The sequence below is a fragment of the Brachionichthys hirsutus genome, chromosome 15 (assembly GCF_040956055.1).
Source record: "Brachionichthys hirsutus isolate HB-005 chromosome 15, CSIRO-AGI_Bhir_v1, whole genome shotgun sequence".
In the NCBI taxonomy this organism is placed as follows: Eukaryota; Metazoa; Chordata; class Actinopteri; order Lophiiformes; family Brachionichthyidae; genus Brachionichthys; species Brachionichthys hirsutus.
The window spans coordinates 7,400,042-7,423,775 of NC_090911.1; the positions used below are offsets into that span (position 1 = coordinate 7,400,042).

Consider the following 23,734-nt stretch of genomic DNA (forward strand, 5'->3'; position numbering starts at 1 on the left):
GACCATAAGATGACTATTTCCAATTAGAGATGAAGCAATATTATAGGTCAATTCTACTTTTATTTCTAATGCCAAGGTCTCCCGATCAAAAACAAAAAGGCATTAACTCTTTGAGTGCCATTCACGTCTAAAGACGTTTTATGAAACCCAAACATTCACTTGCCAACCCTGACATTGAAACCTGCCTCTCTTCAACGGCCAATAACTCCGGAACAGAAAAGGGTCGTAACGCACCTTTTGTTTCTGGTGAAAGATGTGCATTCGGTGTTTGAATGGTCACAGTAAAGAACATTCTGTGGGGCTTGGAGCATCGGGCAAAATGAGTGAAAACTGTCTTTTACACAACGGGAGAGACGGGAAACAGTTCCATCATATGAATAAACATTGAAAGTTAATTGTTAGTGATGCTTGAGGAGATTGAATCGTGTCATTCATACACAGCAGGGCAGCTGAAGTTGACTTGAATTGATGACTATGGATTTTATTTTATGACAGTGAGAGCCTTTACTTTTTGAGATGGTGCCACTTTAAATTGGGAGAATTCAATCAGTGTCAGAGGAATGAGGCTGCAGTCGCCACATCAGTGAAGCAGGCAGACACAATGGAGTGTTTCTGATTTATAGAATATTGTTTTCGTAAATATTTCATGAGGATGCTGACACTGATTTTTCCATTTTGCATTCTGCTGCATTTTCATTCACTTGATGAACCAGGCCAAACATTGCAACGCGTTGTCAATCATGAGGCCAAGAAGGGAAGCACAGGAGTTTCCTCAGAACAGAACTGACTCGGCTAGTAGAATCAAAGTAATCGAGTGTCTAATGAGGACACTCAGTACCCATCCTGACTCCAAAACTGTCACATACAAAAGAGTCCAATTCAAAAGTTTATAGTTATTATCATTTATGTCCCTGCATTGTGTGTTTTTATGACATAATCAGACCAGGAAGACATTTATGCATCTTTAGCAGTTATGTATTCTCTTTCAATGAAGATTGAATTTGTGAGGAAATATCCAAACCATAACCTTAATCTCTTTCTCTCGTATGTTATTCATCTCCTATAGCATGTGTAACCAGCAACAAGGTGGGAAACATAAAGCCTCATTAATTTGTGCTTGTCATCTTTCAAGAGAGAGATGTCATATGTTTTACAAGACTTACTGTATAGAACACACACACACACACACACACACACACATCTGTTTTACCACATGGTCTTTTTTGCTGTTTGCTTTAATCTTTCTTGCTCTTCTGTTTTCCTCTCAGTCTTCTATCCTTTCTTATTCTCAGCACTAAACTCGCCTTTCTCATGTGTGTGTAGGTCACAGCGTTCACATCGGGTCAGTTGTTAAGTTTGTTCCAAATTTCAATTGTAAATGGCGCCGTCATTTTTTTATCAAAGACATTTTTTTGCATTAAAGCTGTAAATGCAAATCGACTCCCAAGGAATGGTCTCGTATGCATCAGATCTCCGTAGCTGTTCACTTATTGTCTTGAGTGGATTATATATGGATATGGATTATACACTTACGCCAATAAATGATCAACTATAAGTCAAACAGGAGGCTCATTAGAATCTGTCAGCCTAGAGATTCATTTAAAATGTCAGTTCTCATTTCTACAAGCCGCTGAAGCCGGCTGTCTTCCCGCTGCAGGAAGAGGTTTGACTGTGTAGAGTGTAGACAATTATAACCTGTTTTATAATAATACTTTAATTTAATATGCTATGTGCAGATGCTTTGTCATCAAGTGCTTCTCTCATAACGTCTCCTCCTCTCGCCTCCATCCCTTAACTCTTCATTCCTCTAGGCTTCCCTATGCAGGATACTTTGGAGGAGTTTCAGGCCTCAGTAAGAAACAGTTCCTGAAGATCAACGGCTTTCCCAACGAGTACTGGGGCTGGGGAGGGGAGGACGATGACATCTACAACAGGTAACTGTAGCTCTAATGTCTATGCCAATAAAAGAAAGAATAAAATCTACCTACCGGTAATTGATTTGGAATTTGCCAGAAGGGAAGTTAAACATATATAAACCAACCTAAATCACTTGTTAAGCTTTGCATTTTGCGAAGAGATCACAGTTGGGGAAAGAATCAGCATCCGTCAGGGTTAAAATCAGTAGTGCGTTTTGAATAAAATCATTTTCAGACCACCAGATTTAACACATGCACAGTCCCCAAACATTCACATGTACACTAATAAGCACATTACATCAGAGTTTGTTGGGGATTGTTGCAGTGAAATGTGGTAAAATGAACTCCCTCAACTGAAAGTGAAACGGAAGTTTGTCACGGAATGGGCGATTATTGTGACTGTTCAAAGACGACGAGCAAACAAATGAACATTTTTGAAGCGGTTCAGTAAGCTTTTAGTGACTGGTCCAACTTCACCAGTGAGCCGATCAGAATCCAGAGGCAGAAGATGTGTTTGACAGGGAGACAGAAAGATGACTGCTGAAATGCACTGAAGCACTCTCAGGGGCCATTAGTGTGATTTATGTTTGACTGAGAAGACTGTTTGGACTGGAAAATGTTCAATTAGGTGAACTCAGGATGTGACTCCAAAATAAATAATCTGCCATTGGAAAAAAGAAGCTATCTGTGCATTGCACCTTAACCCCAGCTAGCATTTTCCATATGCCCCCCCCCCCCACAATAACTTTGTTATACTTTTAACCTCTTAGTCTCTAACTAATTGACAGTGCTTGCTTAGCATTGGTGATATACCGGTAACCATTTTAGTTCAGTAGTTCTCAGTGAAGGCGTTGTCTGATCCCATGTAGCGTTGGATTCAAATGTAATTTTAGACACACAGTATACATTTGCAAAGTATTATATTTGAGCACAGTGCAGGAACAGCTACACAGACTCGCACAGTAGGGCGATTCTTCAAAAGCAAAACCATCCATCTTTGTTGTGTCTCTATTCTATCGGGTTTTGTTTGTCTGTGAAGCTTATCTTTCACCTCTCAGTGTAAAAGAATCACTCGAAAAACTTAAAAATAGAGCACTTGGACAGTCAGAACAGCGTCCAAGAGATTACAGTTGTTTGTCAGCCTCCGGAAAGATTTGATAAAAGGGGATCTATGTGTGGTTTATTTAATAATTGTGTGTGTGTGTGTGTGTGTGTGTGCGCGCAATAATGAGTCTACGCATGACAGATAAAACATTTTTTTTTATTAGATGATAGCTGCAGTAGATTTCCCAGGAGACTTATTCTGCTGAAAGTTGAAATTGAACTTTCTCTTATTTCATCTGTTATGAACTATGAACTGGCATCTAGGAACGTCATTGAATCCAGTTTAAAATAATAATAACATAGTGTGCATCATTTAGACGGTGAATGCTGCAACTGTAATTTACTTCAGTACACAGTGTGCATGCTTTCAAAAATTGTCTTCAAAGTACAACTATGTCAAGATATTTATGAGCAGCAGCAGACACAGGGGCAGTTAATTGATTTTTTATAATTTACAAATAGCTACTGTACTTGATTGTGACATTTGTTTAATATTTTCATGGTGCCCAGAGGATGAATTATAACTTTATGAGTAAGTTACAATTGTGTCCAAAAATGTTGTCCCCATTTTGGATTTTGCAGCTTCTCATCTGTGCTTTTATTGAATCCTAATTATCAGATGCTAGCATATTATCAACTACGGCATTTACATCCATAATTTAGAATTTTCTGCAATACAATGCTATGCACAACTGCCCTCATTACATCTACACATCAATGCAGATTATTAGTCATCTCGTTTAATTCAAAGCTTCAATTTTGGGAGATCTGATGCAGAAAGTTCTGACAACAAAAAGTTTTCGTAGCAGACAGTGGGGAGGAAGGAATCTCCAGCTGAGTGAACTAACAGGCAAGTTAGTTCAGGCGCTCTGCAGGGCGCCGGCATGCAGGGGAAGATAAAAGAACAGCGGCATAGATCAGAGCGTGCTTTCCTTCAACTTTGTATCTGCTTTTTCTATTTTATTAAAAGTTAGATATATACTTGGGTTTGAGTTTCGTAAACAGGAGATGTGTTGATCAACCGGGGGTCCGGTCAAAGTGTCACGCTGACCCTCCACCAAAGCGGGAAAAGTGAAGCATTATTATCGGTATCCCTCTTTTCTTTCATCTTCACCCATATGTTCTTCCTACCCTCTGGCCTTTCAACTCTCCATGTGTTCCCTCTTCCCTGCAGGGATTTTTGTCATGTATACTGGTTTTGGTGCCACAGACTATGGCACCAGCCGCTGCTTGAAATGGGTCTTGCTATAGTGTAATTCTAGCCCAGGGGAATTAACCGTCCCTTCTGCCAGAGAGGCCCAGGCCTGTGGGAAGAGGACAGACGCATGCCACTTCCTCAAAATGCCGTTTCCACTTGCTTCTACCCACCCTTGTCTGAAAAAGTTGATGGATAATTCAGAGAGGAAGAAAGAGAGGGCTTTTCTCTCCATCCTGTCACTCTCTCTGAAAATGCATTAGTAGCCCTGGGCAAAGACTGCCCCCATCCCCAGGGCTTCCATGGCAGGCCAGCCTTCAACACACACATGCACACACACACACGCAAACACACACTTCTGCCAGTGTGCTCGCTCTATTTCCTCCTTGACCTTTTCCCCTTCCTACCGCTGATGCCCCCGTCGGTGGCTTTCAGTCAGCATCATGTCCGCACGCGGCCCCAGCACCACGCGTGTTTCTCTGACACCATGACACCGACGTACAACTCAGGATATTTTAGGCTTAACACTTTCAAAATGTCAAGGATTTGATAAGTTCAATCACACCCAAGATTGCGCGAGTGACCGCCCCCCCCCCCCCCCCCCGGGTCAGGTCAAAGATGCAGAGCTTAAATCACATGTAACCCTTTATGGAATTGATGCTCTTGCTTCCTGTGATTATTCTTTGTGTCCTTATTTGCCTCTTTTTTCATCAGACGTATTCAAACATCAACATGGTATTCTGTATTGATTCTATTGACAAGCATGAAGCACTTTGCACAGTTTTGTCTATTATTGTGTTCTAACCTTGAAAATGAGGCCTTGATAACCAGAGCAGAGAGCAGACATACCCTCGTGTTACTATTATTGTTAGAAATACTTATTTTTATAAGAGCATAAACTCTACTTCAGTGCTTGCACTGTTTTTGCATTCATACATTGATGTCTTCATTCATTACATAATTTTAGACAATGAAGAACACACAAGACCCATGGTTAATTTTGTATTGGGTGAGAAAATAATGAAATACTGTCCGTACACGGCTGTGGCTCAGGTGGGAGAGCAACCATCCAAATATCCAAAGGTGTGTGGTTTGATCCCTGGGCACTGGAGTCCATGTCCTTGAGCAAGATAAAGAACTTCAAATTTCACCCAGTGGAGCAATTTGCGTGATATTGCCCCTGATTATCAGGTGCCTTTGCGAAATATGTGAAAAGGTGAATGTTGTAAAACACTATCAGACCATCTGTATTTAAAATAGCATTATAATCCATCAAGGGCAGCACAGTGATGCAGTGAGTAGCGCTGTTTAATCCTGCTGCAAACAGACAAACCTGATCCTAAGCCTGAACTCTTTGATGGAGGTAAAAAATTAAAAGGGCAGCATAAAGATAGGTGGGGAAGGTGTCTTTTCCCTGTGCATTCTAAATATATTTGCCAGGATCCATACGTTTCTAATTTTGTGATGATTTTGTCTTTATTGGCTGACGGATTGACTCCTTTGTTGTTGTTTATCCCTTTTAATTCCGGACTCATGCATCAGAAATGACATTATTTTTATTTCGTCGTGTTCATTGGCTTCCGTGTCTTTTAACGGCTGAAGGTAACATTTTAGTTTGGCGTCTTTCACTTTGTTTAAGAAGAGTCAAAAGGCCACTGGAAAGTTTTCCTCTCAGAACCTAGGTCTGCGTTTCTGCTGAGACAAAAAATCACCACTTTCTCGACTCGCACCCACACACCTTCACTTTCCCACTTCCTTTCTGCTGTGTAGCTTCCAGTCCTCCACACACCACCATCATCACCACCCACTCCTACTCCTCTTCCTCTTCCATCTCTTTTTTTGCTGGCAGAGGGATCTGACGCAGGACATCAGACTTAGCTACCAATTCTCTTCCACTCCATTGCTCAAATGCAATTAACTCTACTGGTGGGAATAGAATAGGAGACCTGGAGAAATTCCTGATTAATTCAATCAGAGCTAGGGAGTGGGGGGGCTGTTGTGTTGGTGCTTTTTAATGCATGCAGAGACACACATACATAATCTCGCTCTGCATCAGGATGCAAATTAAACGTCTTTTTTTTATTGTAGATGCCGTTTTCTGGCCGTTATTTTTCTAAAGACGAAGAATGAAAAGCTGGACGGTCAACTCTGCTTCACAAACCTTTTGAAATGCTTCTGTTAGATAAGGATATTTATATGGAAAGCTTTTCACTGATGACCACAGCAACAGCTCAAGTTAGAATAGAACTGCTTTACATAAATATGTCAGATTCATTGTGAATATCTGCAAGTGCAGTCGTCCCAAAGTATTAGCATTATGTTAATATGGTTCTGAGGGGCAGCCTTTGTAGCAACTAAAGAATGTAGTTTACAGATCGCATCCCAGCCGGTGTGAGTTTGACCTGCACTTCTAAGTTCAGACAAAATCCGGCAGTGCAGCACCTGCAGGGTGTATGAATAGAGACACCTTATTTTATGATATGATAAGAAAACCCACAATGCAATATATATATATATATATAAATACCAGTATTTGTATATATACTGTATATAGAAGCAACAAGGAATTTGCAGTAAGAAATGTGTAAATATTAAGAATGAGTAAAGAACAACAGACAGAGATTACATACAGTGCACTGTATTATTCAGTAGTGCACTGAATAATGAAATATTTACAGACAGATTTGCCGTGGACTGTACAGACATCGGGTGTAAAGAGTCCAGTGGGGGGAAAGGGTTTCAAAGGTGAGAGATGTGTGCTACTTGCAGAAGGTGGAGGACTTGAACCATGTGTGCATGGGATTTACAGTAGAATACATCCCCTGTGAAACTATCAGATTGTTTCTCTCTCTCTCTCTCTCTCTCTCTCTCTCTCACTGCCTTGTCATTTGTTATGCTGCTCCCTCTCTTCAATTGCTGTTGAATTTTGCTTGCTCTTCTCAAGCAGCTCAACCAGGAACAGAAGTCTAATCATTAATATTCAGAAATAAAATCTGTTATCAAACTTGCCAAAAAAGGTCAGGGGAATTTTTCAGCAACCTTGTTGTGTTCCAGTAGAGTCTGTCGCATGTAGCAGCTCTGGATACGCACACATCACACAGTGAATGTTGCCATTTTTCATAAGGCAGCCCCACTGAATCATCAGTGCCCTATCGCTTACATAATATTCACACTACCCTGTCATGCCATGTTAGTGGCTGCTGCCTGTCAGATGAGTATGAAATTACCCTAATAAAATAATGACTTCGCTGATGAGTTGTTGGAGTGTGTGCGAGTGTTCATGCTTGCAGCCCAAATTTTATTTTGGTCCAAGGACACATCTCTGTTGGCAATGGTGAAGGAAGCGAGGCCAGTTTATCAGTTCATTACAACACACACATAAGAACAAAAAAAATAAAAGGATTTAAACCCGGAGCCGGAGTGGGTTTGTTTTTTTTGTTTCATTTTCCCCCACGAAACCAAATAATTCAATCATATTTGACATTAAAAAAAAAAGCCCAAATTGTCAACACACGTGTGTGCTCTAGTGTGCGTACGATTGGAATAGTCAGGAGTGCGCTTGTGTGTGTGTTCAGTTTGTGACCATTTAATCATTATGCAGAGCTTGGTATTGACAGATGAGATGGGGAGCCAGCCCACCCTCAGAGAGTTTTATGAGAATTTCAAAGAGGATTTCTGAAGGCAGGCAGGGAAATCTAACAAGACGGATACAAAAGCGTGCCAAAAATTACACGTTTAAAGGAAGCTGTGATGTTTCATACAAGCTGCCGTTCTTCAGCTGAGAAGCCTGCTAACCTCCCCCCATTTCACTCAGATTATTTATGTAATTACAAATGTTTTATAACGCTAGGGATTCAGAGACTTGCAGTTTTGTATTCTATTTGATGTGCGTCTACATCTGCATGTTTGTATTAGTGATACTGATACTTTTCTCTGTTAGATGTAGCAACTTAATTAGGAAAGAAGCATTGATTTGTACGTTCTGGTACATGCTGTACATTTACTTTTGTATATTAACTACTAAAGTTGTTGTGCTGAGGCTTTTTTTTTTATTATTTGCTAAAGGAGATAAAGAACACAAGGGAGGTGGGAGCAAGGTCAAAACGAAGAAGTTAAGAGAAAAGCATTGTGGGGCGGAAGGGTGAATGAAATGGCATAGCGAATGAGAAGAAAATACGTTTAGTGAAGGAGGAGAATATATGGATAGGATAAGACAAATAAGGATGAAAAACTGTGTGTCTTAGCACAGAAAATTGAGATGTATTTATATTTATCAGGAGAAAAAAAGCTATCCTGCTTTTGTTTAGTTTGTTTGTTTGGCTGTTTTTATTGCGTTGGCTGTTAAACATGATTTGGGAAAACTCACATTGTGTTCAATTATTGTCTTCCTGAGAATCACGGGTTTTTGGTAATTAGGATTCTGCTATCATCTTGAAACTTTGAGAAATGAACACTAAAATGTCTCAAATAAAATTTCCATGACTTGATGGGAATCGCCAACCTATTCGTTTGTCAGAAGATGACCTCGATTTTGACTTTGCTTAAGGTCAAGTTTGATTTGTTATCAGGTACCTTTCTTGAGGTGATTTTCCATCAGATGTTAGTACTGCCTCAGTGTAGCTAGTCATCATTGCAACGCCGCGGAACTGCCAGGATTCAATCTTAAAAGCTTCAATACTTTATTGTGTCTTGTATAGGAAAATCATGATTTTGGAAGCTATGACTGAAACTAACCAGAAAGATTTATTGAATTTATTTCTATTTTCTCCCAATTTTAAGCAAACCTAATCACCATTAACATCCTGACCCCAGGTCAGCAGCTAAAGCATAGGCATAAACCTTATTAATCTAAAGGACAAAAGAGGTAAAAAGTGAGGTAATAAGTTTCCTTGACAACCATCATATTCAAATATAGATATAAATATTGATATAAATAATTTGGTAACATAAATCCTCATTTAATTTCATTATTATGGGGGGGTAGATGGTGCTCCAGATGGTTTTACTCTAAATACCGCTGTGAAGGCTTTTCTTAATTCCTGTCGTATGTATATGTAGTGATCAAACATTGTTGGGCATTAATAGCAAAAAAAAAAACATAGGTGCAAAAGACAGAGGGAAATCAGAAAAAAGAAGGGCGGGAATCAGGGTAAAAGATAAAGGGTACTGGGGGAGGGCAGATGATTAGAGAAACAAGAAGGGGATTCGGAGTGCAGAAGAGACGAGCAGTTGTTGAGGAGCAATATCAAGCATGGATGCTTTTTTCAGAAAGCAAGCAAGACTGCAGTAATCAGAGCATTGCGACAAATAAAATCACATACTCATCCCACGCTTACACAATGCTCTGTGAGCCTTCGGGTTTAAGTCGGGCCTTATGCGGAACAGATCTGCTGTTTGTGTTGCAGACGCTACATTTGTTGTTGCATTAGATACAAATCTCTGTGCGGGTTTGCCCTTGTATTGCATCAAAATGGTAATACAACTTTACTGTTTTCTGTTTTCTGTTTCCATGTCCTGATCTCACACTGTGATCAAAATAGAACACATTTTCAGTCTTTTTCTCAGCTGGTTTTCACAAATTTCACAACTTGCCTAGCTGAACAAATAGTCTGTTTTGCTGTTATCAAGGTCTGTGGCCAGAGTTGAGGGTGTTCAGTGAGAGCTGAGGAGATTTGTTCCTTCGTTTTTTTCCATACTAAATTAGCAGTTGTTTAGAAAATAAAAATACAATATTTTATTCAATTTCCAATCCCTTTCATTCTTTGTTTTAATTTATTCTCCTGTCCGGCCTCTTTTTCCTCCTTCTTTCCTCTTGCTGTAATAAATATTGTATGTCTGTGTTTTGCAGGATCACCCTGAATGGGATGAAGGTGTCCAGGCCAGACGTTCGAATTGGCCGCTACAGAATGATAAAACACGAGCGAGACAAACACAACGAGCCCAACCCTCAAAGGTACTGCGTCAGTGTCCAAACCCGCTCTGCAGGCTTTATGCTTGGATTGATTGCGCTGCTTTTGTCTCATGGCCCCAGAGTTCAGGTGTTTCTTTGCAACTTTTTCATCTCTATTTAAGGGAATCGTGATGATATGGTGCTTCAAAGGACACGCTATAATTTCATGTACCGGTACTTATAATTAGTGTTTGCTCCAGTGAACGATAGTAAAGAGTGAGCAGCCCAGGCAACACAAGGCTGTCCTTTGTCATTTACATTGTCTTCCTTCATTCTGTCTTGTTCAGCTGTAATTACATGTTGAAGATAACTCAACCTTTAGCCGGCGACGGTTAAATGACAAGCTTAGCCTTTTTAGAATATCTTCTTTCACACATTGTGCGCATTGACAGCAGGAAGCTGCCAACCGCCAGCACCACTCGCGCTGTTAGCACTGGGAAAGAAATGATTTCTGGGACGCGGCAAGAAGACCAGAGGAGTAGAGTGCCTGACACATAATATATCTATATATAATATCACAAATACTATTTTAGGTTATTCACCAAGTAAAGTTGATGAATAAAAAAGAGTATTAATTTCACATTGCCTATTTATCACCTTTTAAAATTGTTTAACATCCCAAGATGACATTGTTTTATTTCACTTCATGCAGGACCGCCTGACATCACTGTTGGATATCTGCATGATTGCATCAAATCACATCTCAATATTATTTCTGATCACAGCCAATCACAACCGCCAGTGATGCTGGATGTTATTGGAGATTTAGCCACAGAGGGTAACAAATATTCTCTTTTATTTCGACTAATACTCTTTTCAATCAAATATTTCTTGGTCTATTTTTTGTCTTCATCTCTCCTGTCGCACCGGCTTAGAAAAAGAAGCATGACAGATTTGCACAATTTGAAGAGACTCTTCACTAGATTTTGAAAGATCATGTAAGAAGTGACAGAAATACATACATGAATGCATGTTAAATAAATGAAGACCTGCATTTAAAAGATCATCATAATATTAGTACAAATTTAGTCTGTGCCAATGTGCAACTTAAATGAATAATGAAACTCACTAAGATCGGGCATCATGTGAGTAAAAACATGTCTCTAACACCACAGCTTTGTATTCTTGGGTCATTTTCAAATGTCAAGGACTAAACATTTTCAATAAACTGAAAATTGCTTTTTATAGATGCAGCCAAGAGGCTTAGATGCGGTTCTACGCCCCATTTAAATAGCTTTCCTGACGAATATGTAGAAATGCATCCCGTATGAATCCGTTCTTTTCGGGTTTGATGAATGAGACCCAATATGCAGAGATGAGCCCTTCTAGACACATTAATCACCAGGAGTCTAGCACCTCACATTAAGCTGCTTAAACATGGATTATCACTGTTTATTCTCCTCTAAGAGCCCCCCGTTTTCACGCCTGGGTGGGCTGGGCAACGATGCCTCTCAGCACAAAAATCAATAGCTGCTGTAGTTGGGGCAGCGTGAAGGCAGCGGCGAAGTCGGTCCCTCTCTTCAGGTTTAGCTTGATCCCATTAGCGTCATTCTATCGCAGCATCTCAACAGAACCTACGTCAGGGTTCACGGTTGAGATCTAGATCAAGTTGCACCTTTTAAACTGGTTCATAAGAAGATTAGAAAGTTCTGGTAGTATGACTCGTGTGTGTGTGTGTGTGTGTGTGTGTGTGTGTGGGTGTGTGTGTGTGTATGTGTGGAAAAAGCGATCAATCAGCTAAACAAATTTAGACATGTTTGATTTGAATTTCACATGGTGTAAAAACTAAAGTCTGCTATTTGAGCCTTGGAGGGAGTGTAAGAAAAATATAAAAAAGAATTGCAAAAACTGTTGTTCCTAGACTTTTAACTTTACATGAAGAAAAACGCAACAGCAAAACCTAATCACTAATTTCAGTTTCTAAAAGGCAACCAAAGCATTTTCTCCACTTTATTGCTATGTGTGATAGGAGGGTGTCAGCGAGGATGTACGGCTTAGAGACGGTGACTCTGAGGAAAAGACAGGAGGCGGAGCTAAAAGTGGCAGAGATGAAGATTCTGAGGTTCTATATTCCTAATATAAGATGCTAAAGCTATTAACTGGTAAAGAGATGATGTAACAGATTAGTTTTACTTCAAAGTATTTTTATTTCATCTTTTAAAATGTTACTGGACATTTGCGAGAAAGAAAAAGGCGCCTAATCTGAAAGATGGCAAAGTAAAGGGTTTCATCTTAAGATGCTTGAATAGTGAAAATGATGTTCATCCTCGCATTCATACCATTCATTCACTACATTTTGGTGCGACTGCAACACAGCTCTCTGTGCTAACTTTTAAATATTAAATCCTTTCACTTTTGAAATAGTGTAAGTAAAAATAGAAAAATGAAAAGCCATTTTTACTTTTTTTTTTAGCTTGGTGAGGGACATATTTGTGGAAAACAGGAGAACAAAAACACTGGTGATGATTAAGCTTTAAGAAACCATTTAAAAACATTGATCTAATAACAATTTGATGAACCCAAGTCACCAGTTGTGTGTTCTTCTCCATGCTGAACCAATAAATATGAAAATCTATACCACTGAGAGCGGGGCAAATTCAACAGTAGTTGACCTTGTGATGTCAATTGCAAATTCTATTGAGATGTCAGGCCCTCAGAAACCCAGAAACTTTAATGTGAAGACTCTAAAATAGCTAGGCCAGGGTAACATGTCATCCTCCAGTGTGTGTGTGTGTGTGTGTTTGTCGTGGAGCGAGATCCTCACTAATTACCTGCTGAAATGACACCGATAGAGATAGGAGGGGGATGGGTCAGACGAGTCGGGTTGTCTTCTTCAAAATCAATAAGATCAGCCACTAGACTAGAAGAGCGTGTGTGTTGGGATATGGTGATATTCACTAACTATTTTCTTCTTCTATATACTGTGAGTTTGACTTCTTCAATAAGAGGCGGCACCAAGAGGACGCTATTTATTTGGTGCCTATACATTATTCATAACTTTCCCTAGCAGCAGGAAATAGCGGCGCATTCGTCTGAGCAAATGTCATTTTCTACCCTCCTTCAGGACATTAATGTCTTGGAATTTTTTTGGTGTAAGTTTTTTCTTAGGTCTTTTGAAAAGAAGTGGAATTTTAACTTGAGCACGGACCGTCAGGATAATCGGTAGGCCATGAAAGCAGGATTGGCCACCTCGCGGCAGAATTCGGCTAGTGTGGGTAGAAAGGGATCGGTGCATCTCTCCTGGTCCAGAGCAATTAAATGAATTGCTCCTAAAGGAACGTTTAAACTTTTGTCAGTTTTCTTTATTAGCTCCCCAGAAGATTCAGTATAATAAACTCCCTTTAATTCTGTATGATGGAAAAAATAAAAACTAAGTGTGTCTGTGCTATGTGAATGATTAGCAGGTGTAATTTCAATTTGCTCGTCCTTCCTTTATTGCGGCTGTCCATCTGTTTGTCCTCCATCCGTTGGCCGTGCTATAGCCTAAACGTTGTAGAGGCGGCCCTCTAATCTGCACAGGTGATGCACGTTGGGCATCTTCAACCTATTTATTTGTCGGACCATGACCTCAATTTTGACTTTGCTTAAGGTCAAAGGTCACGATAGATTGTAAATGCTGATCTGTTGCAGATAAAAACCTCAACTTTACGCTGTTTATTAATACGAGGTGTCTTCACAATCCTATGTCATAACAAGGTCATAGCTCTCATTTTTAACTATTTCAAGGTCAAGAATCTAGATGGATGATCACCTCTGATTCTGAGCTATACCTTTTCTAGATGACGGTCCGTCCAGCTGTAGTTTGTGCAGCTGGACGGTTTTGCAGAGTATTTGGTCCTCGGTTGGATGTGTCACATTAATCTCGACGAGGCCATTAATTTTACAATCAATCCATCCAATTGAGTTGTGGGGACTCGTATTCTGATGACCATGAATGTTTATAATTAATTGGCAAAGCATCTAATAATGGTTTGAAACACATCAGCGCAGACTTAAAGAAAAGTGTTGGACAGACTCTCATCTGCCAAAACTGTCAGTTGATTGACCGTCACACACGAGAACTATGAATGAGTGAATATTACATCTTTTTTTGTGATCATGATGAACATTATTTTTGTCTTTTGAGCTGAATCACTGTCAGATTCGGCGATCGTGGTGTCCAGGATTTGAGTCTACATGCAAATCGCCTTCAATTGAACGATAAGTTTCACAAGCACAGCAACAACCGGCAACCTCACTTTGACTTTTACTTCTTAAGCCGTCCACTGAGGTCTTTCACTCCATTACAGAGATAAACAGGCCCTTTGTTTGCGCTTCGTCTTCAGGTGCAGCGTTTGGCTTCTGTTTAGATGCAGATTAATGATCGAGCCTTTTGGGAGTGTTTATCTGGAGTACCTGCGTAATGTCTAGCCGCGTTTACCTGGGGAAGCGTTGCCTTGACTGTTTGATGAATGTTTACGATTTCCTCTGCATTCACGCACACATTTATTCAAACATGCACACACACAGGGCTTCATTCTTTCCACCTTTGGTTAGGCATAGCAATGAGATATCCGGCCAGCGGAAATAAGAACGAGGCACATTCCTCACCAGCCTCAAGTGGCTGCTGCTAGCCGACAGCTTCGTCCCGTGGCCTTCACTTCACTTCTTTTCTTCAATTTGTCTTTAAAAAAAAAAGCATTTAACTTCTTAACTAATGAGCTTTATGACTGCTGAAAGCTTGTCTCTTTTTAGACTGAGCCAGGAAGGAAAGGGATGAAGCTTGTTTCCCCAAAAGGCTGAACGTTCCCTCAGAGACATTTCTGGCTTAAAACATACGACACCGGGACAAAACAACCTCCGTAGAAGTTGACATGAGGTGCATTTGTTGAGACGCTAAAGCAGAAATGCTTTCCTGTGAGACCTAACCCAGTTTGGACCCGCATGGAGATCAGGCTAATGACTCTGCAAGGATGGCTTTCTTTTTCTTGCCCTCTAATGCTCTAAATCAGACAAATTGCTTTGAAATGATGCTCACTGCGGTTTACAGATTGAGCCCATCTGTTATTCTCTGTCTGTCTGTAGGGATTAATTTATTCAATTTAATCTCAGCTATATTTGTGGTGTTCTTACTTTTTCCCACCAGTTCTGGGTCGGTTAATTTTTAATATCTTTCTCCCTGCATCTGACACTCTGTTTCTGATATAGATGTATCTCTCTGCCTATCTCTCCCCCATTCTCCTCCCTTACCCTCCAGTCCTCGTTTCACTTTAAAAGCATCTGCGTTTTCTCCTCTCGTTTTTCTTTGTTTCCCAGCACTCGTTCCCTTAAACTACCCCCCCTTCCCTCTGGATAGAGGTGCCAATCCTTTGGTAGAAGTTTGACAATGCAGTTCTTTTTATATCTTGATGCTTGACAACATTTTCCTGGTTGTATTCATGCCTATGAGGCTGTATTTGTTTTGTGCGGTACAAAAGGAGAAGGCGATGCAGAGAGACGAGAGAGAGGTCCTAACTAGTCAGTTCTGACAAGCCTCTGCAAACTCAGAGGTCCATGTCGGACACACTGTGGCCTCATTTCCGTCCCGACTATCTGTGAACTCTGATCATTCTGCTGCGATGGTGACAATTTGTGTGTGGATGTCTGTTTTCATGCCTGGGGTGAAGTAAACCAGAGTACGGCAGCAGGACTGTTTAACGCATAAACTAAAATCTGAGCAGATTTGAATATTCTAATATAAGAGCAGGTTCTGATATAATGTTGAATGTTGAATCAGAGCCAATGGGAGAAGGAGATCCCAACATCGTTCAAGCAAGAGGCAGATATGATGCTGCTTCGTCACAGCACAGTGCAACAGCGCCACCTGTTGGTGGGGATCTACATTGTGACAGAATTGATTTTGTTCATTTTAAACAAAACCAAAAAAGTTTGTTGTCTCAGATTCATGAAGTTGTGCTTGAAATACTTTGTCAACTTTATTTATTTAATTTACATACTTACATTTCTTTCTTTGCATAATGTGCTCGCTCTTCAAGGTCTTCATATTTTTTTATTTCTTTCTCTGTCTTTTCCTCCAGATTTAATAAAATACAGAACACAAAGAACACTATGAAGAAGGACGGGATCAGCTCTCTGACCTACAGACTGGTTAAGGTCAAGAAGTACCCTCTGTACACAAATATCTCTGTGGAGATCGGCAAACCGCCACCGAGGCCATTCAAGGGCTAGGGAGACATAGAGGCTAAGTCAGATAAGGGAAGAAGGAGAGAGGACGAGAACTGGAATGAACAAAAAGGACATATCTTAAACATCTGGATGGATGTGGACGTGAAAAAAAGAGAGGATTAAGAAATAAGCACATCATGGTCTTTCTCTTCATCGTCACCCCTCTGGGACTCTCGCTTTACAGTGGCCGCACACTTTTATCAATCAAAGATAAATGAAAGTGGTCAAATATCTCTTTAATCAGAATGGTTGAACAGCGGCCGGTGGAACACTTGGAAGGTGAAGCGGCCCTCCACCAATCATTTGCAGACTGGAGGGGATCCAACGGCATATCGACAGGAGTTGTTGTTTTATTTCAACAATGCTCCAGCATTGGATGGATTTCCGGGGGTTATCTGACCAAGGCCATATTAGCATAGACTTTTTACTTGGATACAAAGACAGAAAAATGCTCTGTGGGTTTGGAAATTAAATAATAGGAAAGCGACAAACATGGTGGAAAGTGTTAGAAATCTCCACAGTGATGGTGGAGACAATGGGGATGTCTAGCTGACTGTTGCATTGATCACATATTGGGCCCATGCAGTGATGCACAATGGAATTTATTCTGACGGATTGCATATCAAAGAAATCTCTCTCATCTTGATGATGTTAATAGAAGATTCAATGTTGAGATTTGTGTCAGGGATTCACTTCTGTGAATCTGATGGCTCAATCAAATCCTCTATCAATGAATGAATGTGTACGGTGCCTGCATCTACCGCAGAAGACTCAAAGCGCTGCTGGGACACGCTGATAAACTGTGCTTCGTCAGCAGCAAAGCACTCCTGAGAAATCTGTTTTTGTGCTCTTTTTATATATATATATATATAAATAAAAACTGAAACAGACTTTTGAGAGTGACAGAAACTATCGTAAATATGCTGAAGATAAGAAAAGCTGCCTCCTGTTCTGAAGGCAGTGGGCTGGAATACATTTGATATCTAATTTGAGGAATTGAAGACAACAAGGCGGATGTACTGACAGCTCAGTTGTGATTGTAACCTCATGTGGAACATGCTGGAGATTCGGCTCCTGGAAACGTTTTCTTTTTTTCTGTTCACTGCACTTGAGGACGTTTGACATTTATTTAGGTAATCTACAGTTTGACAGTAAATTTATGTCATGTACATTATTTGATTTAGTAAAAATGGGGTTCTCTGGACATGAATAAGGCACAGTGGGGTTCAATCATCAGACCTGAACTATCAGGATCAAGTTTTACAGGATAAAACGGTGTGGACTGGAAAAGCTCTTGTTACTGTTGCAATGGTTCTACAGCTATGAATAGCAGAAAAGTCATTTGTTTAAGCTTGCGATGTAACCTGGAAGTTATCGTTTTTTTCTCAGTGTTCATTAAAACCCACTTGAAAACCGTTATTACGTCATATTTCTCTCTAGTACCGTTTTCAGTCCATAATATCCCGAGGAGGAACTGATGAGGTGAAGTCATCCTGGCAGTGGAAGTTGGTAAATTTTCAGGTGGTAACTAGATGTTTATTCAGTTTGACTGACATCGCCAATGCTGTTTTACACTATCAGCATTATCAGAGTTAAAGTTTCCTTGCTTTTATTGTAAAAACCTTTTTGTCTATTATAACATTCAACATTCTGCTTTTTGAAAAAGGAACCAACAAGGTTTTTGATCATGATTTCTTATATGTTCCTTTATTTGGTTCTATTGTCTCAGCAGTTACTGTTACTGTTGATGCCTAAACACCAAACCGATGCCTTCAGACACTATCTATATGAACGCTTAAACGTTTTTGTTGTTGTTTTTTCACTTTGGTACACTTCACATCGGAAAGGTAAATTTCTGAATGTAAATTCAATTGATTGATATATTTATTTTAAGATGGATAATAGAGAAACAAAACAATATTTTGTTTCAGTATGATTAGGAAAAACCTGTGGAAAATAATTCAAAAAAATATTAGAAAAACAATTTGTATGCAGGTTGTTGCATCACACAGTACAATGCAGCACTTTTATTTTGAAGAAACTGTCTACTGGTGGCCTCCTCTTTGTTCAGCCTTGAGAGGAAAATGATCCCATCTGTTTGGCTCGCCCTTATCGGCTCCTCAAGTTTGTTGGAAGCTCTAATTCTGCCTCCACACACACACACACACACACACACACACACACACATTCTCTCTGCATTAGGTCTCCTTTCATTGGCCTTTTCTTTCTGACTGCCCGTCAATGGTTCCCTCTGTTGTGCTTTGTGGTGGATTCTCTTCAGGCACAGCTGGACCTCACAAGAGTGTTTCTCCTTTCAGCAGATATCGACAGGGACCCTTATTGTTTCACTTACTGTATTTATATATATATATATATATATTTATCATCTCCATTTTGCTTCATTTCCATTTTGGAATCCCACAGTTTTACTTGAAATTTGTCGCCCTCAGTCTGTCCTGTTGAGCTTCAGTATTGCCAGCCAGCAGCGTTATTTGGAGGAGGGAACACAACTATCCCGTGGATTATTTTTATTTTTTCCATTTTGTAATGCAAGAGATAGATTAAGAAAATAAATGAAGAACAGAGGACAAGATATCCAAACCTTTGAGGGTAAATCCCAAAACATTTGATCCTGCTTTACCCACAGTGCACCCGGAAAGTGTGTTTCATAGAGCTGAACATTTGGAAGAGCAATTCTAGGAATCCTGGTTGCAGAAAAGTCTCATTCATATTTTTTTATTGCTATTTTACTCATAGTTGGAGAATTTCAGCTGTGTTACAAAGCATCACATTCAAAAATGGCATCCAGCATAAAAATACTGGTGAAATATTAACTACAACATTTCCTAAGGTATTTCAGCCAGGAACATCCAATCAGCTGATGTCTGCTCTGGCCGGTGGGGGTTCTACCTTTCACATCCTACTGCCAAGGTAGGAGTTTTTAGAAGTGAAGCAGAAAACTTGTTTGATTATGATCCATCCATCGTTTTGTCCGGGGTTTGGTGGCTGTAGCAGCAGGCTAAACGGGGTATTCCCTCTCCCCATCAAATGTTTCCTGGAGGATCCCAATGCATTCCCAGGCCAGATGGCATACATAGTCCCTCTCCAAGGGAGGAACATAACCCGAATACCTGAACGTCCTCAGCTGTTGTCAGACCTCCTCTACCAATCTCTAACACTAAACCCATAAACCTTTCATATTAAACATAATTTATAATCTCACTATTTTGCTCAGTAACAACAGCTCATGCTAAAACTTGAGGTTTGGAATATATACTGAAATGCTTGACTCTCCAGCAGATAGTCCAGATCACCAAACTACATGTTCATCGCTTCTAACCACCCCAAGGTAATTTAATTCAATAACTTAGAGCAGCAACTCACCCCTAAGCCAGACAAAGAAATGGGCCGTGGCCTCGAACTTGGAGATGCAGGTGGTTTGTTGCAATAGCTGCCGGCACCCCATAATGCCACACAGCCATCCACAAGAATAGAATACATAAATGTTTTATCCCATTGGTTCAAAACATCAGCTAGACATAGACATTAAAATCCAGTATTGAATCAATTGCAGAAAAAACCTGTAGGTTTTTGATATTACCATGGAGAGTCCCATGTTTCTTTGCTAATTAACCCTGGGATATTATTTTAAAACATTCAATCAAAAATACAGAATGGGAAAAAATATAACCAACAACTTCCATTTCTATTGTATTAATAATGTATTTGCCAGAAGGACCAAACTGTGATGATGTCATCAGGTCCTTGGTTTACTTTGTCGCTTCCTCCAGAGCCACAGAAATTATACAGCACAGAGCTGTTATTTGTGAATTTGGTAATTTCATGAAGAGCTAGGCCAAATGTTTTCTGCTGCTTCTAGTGGCTATGCTAACTGTAGCTTCATATCCATGTTAATGATGATAAAGAAATCATGAGCTTCTCAACTAACTTCCAGCAAAACAAATGCAAATGAGCATATTTCACAATGTCTAACTTTAATGAACATTTCGTTCTACTGATTATTCAGGAAATAAGATATTTACTGTTGAACAGCAGGAATTTCCACATACTGTTCAGAGTCTTAGAAAATGTACATGCAGTGAGTGTATTCATTCAGAAAGTATTGTGATTAGATTTAAAAGGTGTTTATACTCTTAAAAATGTAAGAGAGAGATATGTCTAGTAAGCTCTTGAGTCAGGCATCAAGGAGGGTTTCAGGGAGAATTACAACAGTGAAACCTGTAAGATGTAATAATATGTGTCACGCAGCAGCAACTTGGGTGTATTAAATGTGTAGTGCTATTAAGTCCACCAATACTGCTCACAAACGTATTTCATTGCTCATTCAATTCATTCAAATGGGAGATATTATGACAGGAAAATGTGCTACATGTACTTTGATAGCAGTGGAGACAATAACAAGGAATGCTGTCTGTTTGAAAGGCTACACATTGTTTCTTGAAGAAACAGTGTATTGTATTAAGTATTAAATTGCATTTTGTTGTTCAACGTTATAGAAAAACAATAACATATTAATTAAAAGCCTGCTTCCCATTATTTCCTGTGTATATCTGCAGCGATTGTACAGTCATACAGTGTGTTACACCTCAGACTTGAATATTATATTTAAAAGTAGAATAGTTATGTTGATTGTTAGTCAATTGCTTTGTAAAGTTATTTCCTATGGTCTAAATTGCATCGCAGCTGTGCATGCATTTGGGTGCTGCATCAAACTGTGACAGCTCAATTACAGCTTCTCATCATCCAAACATCTGTCTGACTTTGTTACATTAGCAGTAACTTACAAAAACAACAACAGTATGAGGAACAATCTTCTAAATACGATGACTCATCTCTGTCTTCAGACATAATGATCCAATTACAAGCTCTTAAGAAACTAAAACATGAAAGGGTAAATATCTGAGCTACAATCACCTTGCAATGATAATAATCCAGGATGAGCCTTTGTTGACTTCTTTTAAATTGTTATAACCAACTGACATGCAGTGAATCTGGAATCTGAATTTAGACCATGTCCATCAGTGACAAAATGAAGTTTCAATTCAGTTCTGCAGAAATCTTGGGGGGGGGGTCATGCTGCTGGACAGGAAGGTTCAATACAATAAATTCTCAGAGATGAAGGGTGCAGAAGCAATAAGTCATCAGGGAGTGCGTATTTTGTACGTATATTGAACGCGGGCTTGCTGACAGACTGGATCAGTGTTTCTGGGTTGACAATCGCTCAGGAGAACAGTTTTTGAGACTGGAACAGGTAGCAAGGCGGTTTCCCTCCCAGTAGCCAGCATCTTGGCCGCCATGACAACGACACTTTGTGCACGAGTCGATCCAGACCGGCTCGCCGGCAGGAATAACCTCGCTGCGTGACGCATTAACGTAGCAGTTAGGACCTGGAGGAGATGAACAGACAGTATACACAGCTCATGTCAGAATGCAAGTGATCAACACTACAACCATATTTTGAAATCATGAGGAAAAATATCCGATTGAATCTCTGTTTGGTCTTCTATTTTTATTTTTTACCGTCTTTGCATTCAGGGCAGCATTTCCCCGGTTGGTAGGCTGGGTTGACGCAGGGTGGAGGGGCACAATCTGCAACTAGACAGCGGGCAATGCCATCATTGTCGCAAGTGCACTGCTCACATTCTGATGGCTGGGAAAGCAAACACACAAAGAGATGAAGACTCAGCATGGATCATATTTCTAAGCGTCTCACTAAGGCTAAGCCATCCTCATACGCCCACAGAGGGGGGCGCCATTGACCTCTAATTCCCTGATGTGTGTGATGCTCAAGTCACATTCTAACTTATCATACTGTATGCACCGTGTGATTAATTTATAGTGTAGAAAGTAGACACACTGTAAAAAATAGTACAAAAGGTGCTTTGGAAAACTAGATCTAGCGCACGTTATCTAAACATCGCCTTTCTGTGGGAGAAAATGCTTTTTGGTCCTTTGTCAGGAGCATTCAGCTTGCTGGCCGTATCAACACATTTTAAACAATATATGATTTGTGTTACTCTTTTTGATACAGTCTACACAAATATACAGACAGTTTAGAGCTGTCTGATGACATTCAACCAATTAAAGATTACCTGATCAATTTTCTCACTTTTGGCTCAAGCAGACGAAACACTTAAGATTTTCTGGAAATAAATCGGCCCTTAATTCCAAAGCAGAGGAGCCTGCACCTTACTTCTGTAAATGTTAATGATACATTTAACAAACCTTCACTTTTAGTTGTGAACCCTTAGAAATGTAATAAATTATTTCACCCAAAGTATGATTTTTAACCTCTTGATTAGTATTTGTTAGATTTGTCGGACTTTATAAAGACTATATTCTGAGTTTCTAAATAGCGATACAATTAAATATTTTTCCAAACATGTCTACCCCGCCATAAAATAGCAAGAGCTTCTGTCGGATCATTCTGAACTTATACCTGGAAGTTCTGCCCCAGTTCGTACACCACTCCTCGATACTCACACCCGATCTTCTCGCACCTGGGGCAGCAGTCGGTGGGGTAGTGGCTGACGTGGATGCAAGCCGCCGGGAGGGACGTGCACTCAGTGCGGGAACACGCAGAGCCCTCGGTGGTGCACTCACACTGGGTGCAGTGATCAGAGTCCAGAAAATACCATTCCCCAACAAAATATGTGCTGCCGTTTGCCTCGCAGGCGCTTTCTTGCTGCCCGGCGACTGAGAAGCCAAAACCGGCCTGTGCGCAAAGCAGTAGTGCCAAAACGACCGTGCGTATTCTGCGCGCCAAGGAAATGCGCTCACTGAAACCCATTTTTTTTTATTATTATTATTTGATTAAAAGTTAAAATCCACTGTCGCCGTGCAGGAACTAGACGATCAGGTTCGACTAACCCCGATAGTTTGCTCACATTGTTGCTGAACGCAAGAAGCCCAGAAAGTTACCTCGATCCTCCTCCTCAGCGACCCGCTGCTGCTGCGCTACACTTCTGCACAACAGCTGCACACAGCTCGGAGGAGGGTGGAGGTCGCGTAAAGAGGGACGAGTTATAGTCGCTGCCTCTGAGTTTACGCGCTCGCCTCATCTGAAGTCTGTACCCTCTCCTGGTTTAACTTCTATCCAGACTTTTACGCGAGCGCAAGGTGTGCGCTTCGGTGATTGCCTTTTAAAGTCTACAAAGGTTATATGCATTTAACTTTACTATGTTACACTTGGACATTTTGTATTACATATCCGGCGGTTTATTGGAATGTAACAATTTAAGTACGCGAACAGCGTATCAATACTTTCAAAGAACGCTTCCCCCCAATCCCATTGCGCTTCAGCGAGATCTCGCGATATTCACCCCATAGCAACTGCAGGTTTCC

The 23,734-nt window shown here is 40.3% G+C and overlaps 2 protein-coding genes across 2 annotated transcripts in view; one reads left to right on the forward strand and one right to left on the reverse strand.

Moving 5' to 3' along the window:
* b4galt2 (UDP-Gal:betaGlcNAc beta 1,4- galactosyltransferase, polypeptide 2) overlaps nucleotides 1-16,372 on the forward strand; it is a 76,385-nt gene extending 60,013 nt beyond the window's left edge. Inside the window, exons 5-7 of the mRNA XM_068748605.1 lie at nucleotides 1,812-1,934; nucleotides 10,064-10,168; nucleotides 16,222-16,372. Of these exons, the coding sequence (XP_068604706.1) occupies nucleotides 1,812-1,934; nucleotides 10,064-10,168; nucleotides 16,222-16,372 (379 nt within the window). The remainder of the gene's footprint in view (nucleotides 1-1,811; nucleotides 1,935-10,063; nucleotides 10,169-16,221) is intronic.
* A 5,214-nt stretch (nucleotides 16,373-21,586) lies between these two features.
* Nucleotides 21,587-23,180, reverse strand: zgc:113531 (uncharacterized protein LOC541359 homolog). Its single transcript, XM_068749289.1, has 3 exons — nucleotides 22,830-23,180; nucleotides 21,911-22,040; nucleotides 21,587-21,777 (listed from the first exon to the last, which is right to left on the reverse strand). The coding sequence occupies exons 1-3, from the start codon at nucleotides 23,178-23,180 to the stop codon at nucleotides 21,587-21,589; spliced, it is 672 nt and encodes a 223-aa protein (XP_068605390.1).
* Nucleotides 23,181-23,734: the final 554 nt, after the last annotated feature.